General features: G+C 33.6%; 1 protein-coding gene across 7 annotated transcripts; it reads right to left on the reverse strand.

The window, feature by feature from the left end:
• Nucleotides 1–1,307: 1,307 nt before the first annotated feature.
• LOC110272655 (DNA ligase 4-like) lies at nucleotides 1,308–5,340 on the reverse strand. 7 transcript variants are annotated; one of them, XM_052262857.1, is made up of 8 exons: nucleotides 4,809–5,340; nucleotides 4,221–4,324; nucleotides 3,166–3,290; nucleotides 3,020–3,054; nucleotides 2,873–2,931; nucleotides 2,251–2,304; nucleotides 2,041–2,130; nucleotides 1,308–1,443 (listed from the first exon to the last, which is right to left on the reverse strand). In XM_052262857.1, the coding sequence occupies exons 2-7, from the start codon at nucleotides 4,253–4,255 to the stop codon at nucleotides 2,085–2,087; spliced, it is 354 nt and encodes a 117-aa protein (XP_052118817.1). In that variant the 5' UTR covers nucleotides 4,256–4,324; nucleotides 4,809–5,340; the 3' UTR covers nucleotides 1,308–1,443; nucleotides 2,041–2,084. The 7 variants fall into 7 exon arrangements, 5 of the variants coding, with proteins under 5 accessions (XP_052118817.1, XP_052118813.1, XP_052118814.1 ...); XM_052262853.1 differs by having other exon boundaries at nucleotides 2,041–2,172; XM_052262854.1 differs by having other exon boundaries at nucleotides 2,221–2,304.
• Between the last annotated feature and the right edge of the window lie 4,706 nt (nucleotides 5,341–10,046).

A 10,046-nucleotide genomic window follows, 5' to 3' on the forward strand; every position in this document is an offset into this window, starting at 1 on the left:
AATATTTCTCTCTCATGTTTTCTTTAGTAATAAAAGTTATCTTATGTTTGGTATGGTAGGAAAGGAGGTTTGTAAAGTGATAAAGTAAGACTTTAATCAACCTCCTTAATGATTTTCTAATCTAGGTTCAGGTTGGAAGAAAATTATCGATGAGAAAAAAAGTGATTAGTTGATTTTGAATTAGTGTGGGTTGGTCTCAAATTTATCTTTTTTCAGTGTAGGTTTTATTTTATTTTTCAATTCTCTTGAAATTTCAGCTGAACTCTTTTGGGTGATTGATAAAAGTTTGTAGCTTTTATTTTATTTTTATCTGGGTGAATCTTCATAATTCATGGGTTTAAATGAATTTTCTAGAGAAAACATTCTGCTTTATTTGCAAATTGGCTTCTCAAAAATTATGCTCCTGCTGGATCCATTTCCTATTAGTGTGATTTTGCAATTTATGAGTCTTTATTCGGTTTGTAGCATGATATATTTTTCAGTGTGGTTCTTATTGTTTTCATTTTCCATTATTTGCACATTGGATTATATAAAATTCACTTTTCATACATATGAAGTCTCATTCTGATTTTACTTATGTGGTGGAGAAAGATTCCTAGGATTTTACCTTTACTTTTATACTCTGGTTACAAGTTGGTAACATGGTACTGACATAGACATCTCTGTAATTCAGGCACCACCCGTGATATTGTTCTCTTTTGCCAGTGCAGGACTCGCAGTTAATTTTCTTGATGGTTGTTTGGCATGATCACTACAAGAAAAACACCCATTCAGGTACACTTGAAAAGTGTAGCCCAAAGTAAAAAAAAATGATGCCTTAGGCTACGGCTACGCTTTCTGGGCTACACCTTTTGGGGTGATTTCTATTCGGCCGTTGCCTATTCTCAAAGGCTACGCTTTTCTGCACTATAGGCTATGTTTTTCAAGTGATGCTTTCCAAGACCAAAAACTACGCTTTTCAGCTTCTATTTTTGCCAGAATAGGCTACGCTTTTCAATGCTACTGCATCACTTGTAAAGCGTAACCACATTATATACCATGGCTACTTTTTATAACTGTAGCCTTAGGTTCCTCTTTTTTTTTATACTATAGCTACTGTATATAAGTGTAGCCTTAGGTCCCTTATTATTTTTTTATTTTCTGTATATATATATATATTCTAATAATTATTAATATAACAATATTTAGTAATATGATTACATGCATAATAATTTTGTATTTTTAATTACATGAATTAAATATTATAAAATAAAAATAAATACATAATTATACTAAATAATTTCTTTAAATAATAAAAATTATCTCTAACTAAAATATATTTATAATAGTGATCTTTATAATAATGATCCATCAGTACTAGAATGAAGTTAATTGAGTATTCATAATACACAATATAGAATAGTCTTCAAGATTGAAGAGAGCCAAGAATTCATCATGCTGAGCCTGTAAAGAGAAGCAAATGGTTGTTAGAATCAAATGGTGCCTCAATATTTTGAGCTATTTCTTCACAAATATGGTCATATTTTGCTATTTCTTTCTTAAAAAGATCCTCATGAGAGCCAGTACATGTCATCAACTTTGGTAATATATCATCTTGAAGTAGTCATTATTAATATTCTAACCCTATGAAACAATTAGTACATATATTACTAATATTCCTTTTGTAAACTGAAATCCCTTTTTCCTACTACTAACTCTAATCAATACTCCATTCAGTTTCACATCTCAGATTTTCCTCCTAAATTTTCTAGCTTTGGTATGGTTTCTTAATTAAGATTGTACTTGGAAGAAAGCTATTCAGTGCTCAGAACATTGTCCCACAATATGACACAGATAGGATGAATTGAAGAACTATAAAACAAAAATATTACTAAAATTGCCAATATAGCAAAAAATCTGTCACATACCAGAAAATTCTAAAGAGAAAAATAAGAGTCATATAAATTGTTTATTCAAGAACTGGTTTTTGATCTTATTCTTTGAAAATCATAATATAGCAATCATAAAATAACAATAATGGGACTAAAAACAGCAACTAACCAGGCTCTGCTTGAGAGATCCCACAATAGCATCTTCATTTTGATCTAAAGACCTAATCGGTCTTGCCAAGGTTGGAAGTGCGGATTCAATCTGGCAAAGTGCATAAGAAGTTCAATGACCAAGCAACATGTCCTAACCACACCAAGAACCCAAATGAATAAAGAATAAAATTAATCCCACCGGAAGTAAGGTTTTAGTGTTGTTACTAACGAATCAAGCTCATCATCAGAAAGCCCAGTACCAACTCTACAGAAGGAGATAAACCTGCATCGTAAAGGACCTTTGTTAGCAGAACCATCCATAGATGCCATGTACATCAAACAAGCTATTTGGAACAAAACAACTCTTAAGTTATCTCCCAATATGCACCGTTATTATTTTGCAAGTCCACAAATTTGGAATAATTGAATATTATGTTTTACTTCATAGTGTGATAAGAACAAGAACCTGATTACAAAATGTTAAACAAGGCAGGGATTCGATTACAAAGGTTCAGACAATTGGATATTTTGTTCTTTCAGTTTTTAACTTTTTAATCGAGTGTGCTAACTATTTCATTGAAGAATGCAGAGTTGTGTGTGATAAAATTAAATCATACCCATTTTCCCTCAGAACAGTCCCACATCAGAAAAAAAATAGAAAGAAATATTTTGTGTATGTACTAAATCAAATCTCATACAAATTTAAATTTAACCCGTTTGAGCATGTGATCATTAGTATCCACATCGCAACAGAATATTTCAATTACTCTTTATAGTAGATCTTGAAGTTAGAAAAACAATGCCAATGCAATCAGCCATTGCAAAGAAGTTCCATATTGTAACATTCATACCGCTTGGGATGTGTATTTGGGGATGGACGCTCAGCAAGGCCCACCAAGAACTGAGCAACCTGAAATGGAAAACATGTCCCTACAAGGTCATATAAAGAACAAGAGAACAATCAGTCAGAAAGTCAAATGTTAGGGAAGAAACCAAACCTCCCCTCCACATCGTCCAGAGCCATAATAACCTCCTATTAAGTGTCAAAACAGCCAAATTTAAAATGACCATGTTACACAAGCTGCTTTTTGATGTGTGTATAACAATATGTTCTTAACGACATAAATCATATACCTATGATTACCTATGATAAGCACATCCAGATCAGCGCTAGCTTGAATGTACTCAGGCTTCAATTTTAGCCACTTTCCACTTTGATCACTAGACTCCCATTTAGAACTGAGGTCTTTAACAACTATTCCCTCATCTCTAAACAAAAGGATTAGAACAAAAATTCTTTAGAAAAGGTATAAAGAGTTTCTTCCTTTTCCACTTTTAATAAATATAAATATATAATATATACTAAAAATAAAATCACTGAAATAAAACAATCATCTAAATTTAATATAACAAACTTTGACACAATCCACAATTCTTCATCTCAATTTTATATTAGATGAATACAGTGCATGTGAGATATACAGAAATACAGACAGACAAACACTGACATGGAACATTAAAAATTAAAATATATGTAAATAAAGAAATGGAAGATATGTTTATGTATTATCCTTCCTAAAATGTAAATTCAGCAAGTGAAGACATATAAATGGCTTATAGCACACCCATCCATATAAAAGCATAGAAAGCATGTAAAAGTTGCTTGTAGCCTAACACTTTCATTTGAGGATATTTTCATTATGATATTTCTTGATCTATTTAGCATTCAAAAGGAATTACAAGACATAAACAAAGAAAATTCCAAGTACAGCAATGGAGTCTGGTCTGCTGAGTTTGGGCTTTTGAGGATATAAGCAAAGACCCCAAAATAAATGAGAAGAATTCCTACTCTCCTAAGTCCATTTATGGCTACATCATGAAAAATCGTTAAACACTATTGGAACATAATTCTATCATAAACAAAGAAGAATTCTAATTACTAATTAGCTCTGTTCCTTGATGATTCACTTTTTCTCTACATGCATGTGCACATTAAGAAAAAGAAAAAAGGAAACATAAACCAAGAATAGTTACGGTGGGAAAGGTATTGCTGGTATAGGATATAAGCATGTAGATTTTGCTGGTATATTCAACATAAATTTTAGGGGCTAAATCATGATATGACAAAGTTAACAGCTTCCCAATGCTAACACAAAACAATTGATTAGAAATTCAAATCCACTAAACTTGTCCTATTACCTTGTTCCCGTGGCTTCCAGCAATATCACTATCATCACTCCCTCAAAAACCAATTTGAAGCACCCAAGCAATTCCCAATTTTCTGGCTTCTATCTGCATTAGCTCTGCAAATTCATAGCACACACAAACCACAAATGGTGTTTGAAATAATAAACTCTGTTTGAAGAGGCGACAATTCGCACACTTGAGGCCAATAATCTTCTCAAACAAAAATGAAAATCCTAACGAAGCAAGAAGCAGAAACTCAAAATTAGGAACCCCCAAAAATAGAACCCCCAAAACCTTCAAAAATTCCCAGAAGAAAAATCCATACACAGAGAACAAGTGAGAGAGAGAGGGTGAGACAAAGAGAGAGCGAATGAGATAAAAAGTGAGATGACGAGCGACAAAAAGAGAATAAGATTGAGAATTATTGTAGGTGGTCTGCGATTGCTTCTCAGCTACCAGGAAGCTAAAACTATTCATGCAGTAAAACCCCCAATTCCTATCAGTGTCATGTCCAGAAGCTGCAACCCCTAATTAAAAACCCTAAAATTGGAACCCAAAACCTCCCAAATTTCACAGAACAAATTGAAAATCGATACATACCTTCTCAGGTGAGCGGCGATGACGATGCTGAGCGACGACGATGATGCTGAGCACGCTACAGTGAGCACACGCGATGATGATGCTGAGCGGCGACGGTGAGTGCACGAGATGGCGATGCTGAGGCGACGGTCAGAGCACGCAACGACAATGGTCTGCGCGGCGGAGCCCTAGCCGGTGTCATCCTCTCCTTCCTTCCCCTCTCCTCTCTTCTTCTCTTCTTCTTCCCGTTCTCCCCTTTTCTGATTTTTTCCCTCTTTTGTGTGTGTGAGTGAGGATGAGAGTGTGAGCTGGTGAGTGGTGAGCTGGTGACTGGTGAGTGGCACAGCCATGTGGTGAGTGGTGAGTGGTGAGTGGTGACTGGCAGTGAGTGGTGACTGGGTGGCGACGGTCACAGCAACGCTGAGAAGGCAAAGGTGATGAGTGTCGTAGGTGATGAGTGTTGAAGGTGAGAATGGCGAAGGTGAGGATTGTGCGCGAAAGGATTGGCGAAGGTGAGGGTTACCCGAATTGAACGTGCAGTGTGCGTGTGTGCTTAGGAATAAAAATTTCACTAAGTGTTAGGATTTGGCCCATATTCATTAGGCATCATTTTTAAAGCGCACCTAAAATATAATAAATAAGTTACTCTTTAAAAGCGTCTCTTTTGATACGAAAAATAAACCTATAGATATTAATCTACGGCTATATTTTATAAGTGATTTCTATAATATTTAAGACTACACTTTTTAAATGATGCCACGATTGTGTATCATTTTCTCTTATAAAAAGGTAACACAGAGAAAAATGCTTTTCAAATGTAGCTTAAAAAAAGTGTGGCTGAATGAGTATTTTTCTTATAGTAAATTTATATATTCTTACACAGTCATTTGATATCGGTTCAAGGTTGAACCACGTTTGAGTTTGTAAAAAAAGTTTCACATGGACACAAGAACGTCTGTTCAAAAGTAAAGAAAAATCCGATTGTTGGTGATTTGAGTAATAATTTTTAACTGAAATACTTTTCATTATGGTCTATAAATTTTATTTGAATCATTAAAAAGTAAGTATTTTTTTTTCAAACTATAATTATGGTGAATATTAGTTGGTTCTAATTTTTTTTGAATTGATTAAAATTTTATAAAAATGTGTTAATCTTATTCTACTACAAGATTATATAAAAAAAATTTAATTAAAAAGAGAGGAGAAGTTGAGAATAAAAAAAGTCAATTTTTTATTATTTGAACTGAAGATCATTAATTAAGTCCTATTAAAAAGATTTTTAATACCAAAATTATTAACAATAATCATTTTTTCTTTTAACATGTATGTATTTAAGAAGAAGGACCAAATATTTTATAAAAAAATAAATATATTTGTAATTATTTTCTTATCTAATTTTCATAATTTGTATGTTAATGATTTTTATGCCACCTAAAATTTTGATCAATTATTTAGTTATTTATTATTTTTTTAGCTTTTTTTTTCATTTTTCGTCATTCTTATGCTCATTAAGAATACAAAAAAAAAAGTTGAAAAAAATGTAAAGATTACTTAAACTTTAGAATAGATAAGATTTATTAATATAAAAAACTCATAAATAAATAAAAAAATAATTCACCATATATTTTTTTAACATTTAGTTCTTCTTTTTAATTGTCATAAATACTAAAAAAATAAGTGTTTCTTAGCAATTCGAATATTAAAAGTCTTTTTAATCATTAGTAATTAATTCTTCATAATGGTGCAGTGTCATTTTAAAAAAAATATGTAAATATCTTTTATTTTTATATTTTTTTTAATTTTTCCCTATCTTTAAGAAGATCAAAAGTAATCAGCAACAAAAAGTAAAAAGCCAAACCTTACCACCCACTTCCTCCACCTTTCCCCCACTAAACCTTCTTCCTCTCTCTTTGTGTCGTCTCACGTCGCTCAATCCTAAAACTCGACCACCGAACTATTCCAGATTTAAAATCCTATATCTTCTTACTGTCCTACAATTCATCATATGCGGTGGCTCCCAGCGCTTCCAAATCGTCCGACAGACCATTCTCCCGCAGTACTCCGCGGATAGTTCTTTTTTTTTTTGAGCTCTTGACAGATCGAGATGGTATACTTCACCCAAGTAACAAGGGACGTGCTTTTAAGGTAAATCCTCTTAAAACTGAAAACGGAAGAATCAATTTCAGCTTTTTTCCTAATGGTTGCACTGCTAACTAAGTTTTTTGTTTAGTATTTTTTCTTTTGCTCTTCTTTTCAATTTTGCTAGCTTTCTTTGCCTTTAAAGTTTTTTTTTGGACATGCATGCATCATACAATGAAAGATTAGGTACCAATTTAAAGTGAAAGAAAGAAATAGTTGATTTTCAGAACAAGACATGTCTCATACTTCCTTGAGTGCAACATCCCATTCTTATTAAGTTGTTTTTGTTTATGCTCTGTTACCATGATTTTAATTTTTCATTTAAACTTTTTTCTTCTTCTTTACAAGGATCACTTACTTTTCAAAGTACTCTAACTATTAATCACAATTTCATATTCTCAGGTATGGCTTTTGATGAGCGGATATTTTATACGCTTTTTGGGGGTAATTTCATGTAGATTTTAGTATATTTTAGTTAGTTTTTAGTAGATTTTTATTAGTTTTTAGGTAAAAATCATATTTCTAGACTTTACTATAAGTTTGTGTATTTTTTTGTGATTTCAGGTATTTTCTGGCTGAAATTGAGGGAGCTGAGCAAAAATTTGATTCAGGCTGAAAAAGGACTGCTGATGCTGTTGGATTCTGACCTCCCTGCACTCGGAATGGATTTTTTTGGAGCTACAGAAGTTCAATTGGCACGCTCTCAATTAGGTTGGAAAGTAGACATGCAGGGCTTTCCAGCAATATATAATAGACCATACTTTGCGCGAAGATAGACGACGTAAACTGACATTCAACGCCAGTTCCATGTTGCAGTCTGGCGTTCAGCGCCAGAAACAAGTTGCAAGTTAGAGTTCAACGCCAGAAACAGGTTACAACCTGGCGTTCAACTTCAGAAACAGCCCAGGCACGTGAGAAGCTTAAGTCTCAGCCCTAGCACACACCAAGTGGGCCCCAGAAGTGGATTTCTGCACTATCCATCTTAGTTTACTCATTTTTTGTAAACCTAGGTTACTAGTTTAGTATTTAAACAACTTTTAGAGACTTATTTTGTATCTCATGACATTTTTAGATTGAATTTTGTACTCTTTGATGGCATGAGTCTCTAAACTCCATTGTTGGGGGTAAGGAGCTCTGCAGCGTCTCGATGAATCAATGCAATTATTTCTGTTTTCCATTCAAACACGCTTGTTCCTATCTAAGATGTTCATTCGCGCTTCACTATGAAGAAGGTGATGATATGTGACACTCATCACCTTCCTCAATCCACGAACGTGTGCCTCACAATCACATCCGTTCTACATTAGATTGAATGAGTATCTCTTAGATTCCTTAATCAGAATCTTCGTGGTATAAGCTAGAATTCATTGGCAGCATCCTTAAGAATCCAGAAGGTCTAAACCTTGTCTGTTGTATTCTGAGTAGGATTTAAGGATTCGATGACTGTGACGAGCTTCAAACTCGTGATTGTTGGGCGTGATGACAAATGCAAAAGAATCGATGGATTCTATTCTGACATGATCGAGAACCAACAGATGATTAGTCGTGCTGTGACAGAGCATTTGGACCATTTTCACTGAGAGGATGGGAAGCAGCCATTGACAACAGCGATGCCCTACATACAGCTTGCCATGGAAGGAGCCTTGTATTTATGAAAGTGAGAAAGCATTATGTTGCAGGAATTCAGAGGGGAAAGCATCTCCAAAACTCCAACATATTCTCCATTACTGCATAATAAGTATTTATTTCATGCTCTTTTACTTTTTACAATTGAAACTAAAAATTATTATTGATATTATATCCTGACTAAGAATAATAAGATAACCATAGCTTGCTTTAAGTCAACAATCTTCGTGGGATTCGACCCTTACTCACGTAAGGTATTACTTGGACGACACAGTGCACTTGCTGGTTAGTTGTGCGAAGCTGTGAGAAATAGTCCATTAATATTGGCATACACAATTTCGTGCACCAGCTTTATTCTTTTAAGTTTTGTAATCTCTTCCTCAACTTAAAAAATATAGTCATTGTTTACATTATTTTATCGATTATTTTAAAATATAAAAAATGTTTTTTTGAAATCAGCTTTATCATATTTATAATTTTTTAATATTCATTTTGGTCTTTTATATTTTATTATTGATTTAATTTTGTATATTTTATTTTTTTTCCATATCGTTAGTTATGCATATTCTAATTAACAAATTCATAATTCATGATTATTTGTTTAAATAATTATTAGTTGTAGTGGTTAGCTCTCTGAAACTTCTGAAGATTATAATTAGGATTAGTAGAAATTTAATTTACTAGAATAAATAATGATATTTTTGTTCATCTATTTCTTCTTTCATTGATCAGCTGATGCTGTTCCTTCTTTATGTTTCTTCTTTATGTTTTTGGATTCAATTTTATCACTTGTTTTTCTTCAATTTGTTGAAATCTTCTATTAGGGTTTACTTTATTATAATACTCTCTTTTGCAGTAACACACAAGATCTTTTGTTTTTTCGCGAATCTTTGTACGAAATCTCTCTATCTGATAAGGCTGAATGGCGATGGATGCCTGATGAGCGGATAATTTATACGCTTTTTGGCATTATTTTTAGGTAGTTTTTAGTATGATCTAGTTACTTTTAGGGATGTTTTCATTATTTTTTATGCTAAATTCACATTTCTAGACTTTAATATGAGTTTGTGTATTTTTCTGTGATTTCAGGTATTTTCTTGCTGAAATTGAGGGACCTGAGCAAAACTCTAATAGGAGGCTGACAAAGGACTGCTGATGCTGTTGGAATCTGACCTCCCTGCACTCAAAATGAATTTTCTGGAGCTACAGAACTCCAAATGGCGCGCTCTCAACGGCGTTGGAAAGTAGACATCCAGAGCTTTCCAGCAATATATAATAGTCCATACTTTATTTGATATTTGATGACATAAACTGGCGCTCAACTCCAGTTTCAGGCTGCATTCTGGAGTCAAACGCCAGAAACACGTCACGAACCAGAGTTGAACGCCTAAAACACGTTACAACTTGGCGTTCAACTCCTAGAGAAGCCTCAGCTCGTGGATAGTTCAAGCTCAGCCCAAGCACACACCAAGTGGGCCCCGGAAGTGGATTTAT

This window comes from Arachis duranensis, chromosome 6, assembly GCF_000817695.3.
Source record: "Arachis duranensis cultivar V14167 chromosome 6, aradu.V14167.gnm2.J7QH, whole genome shotgun sequence".
NCBI classification, from domain to species: domain Eukaryota; kingdom Viridiplantae; phylum Streptophyta; class Magnoliopsida; order Fabales; family Fabaceae; genus Arachis; species Arachis duranensis.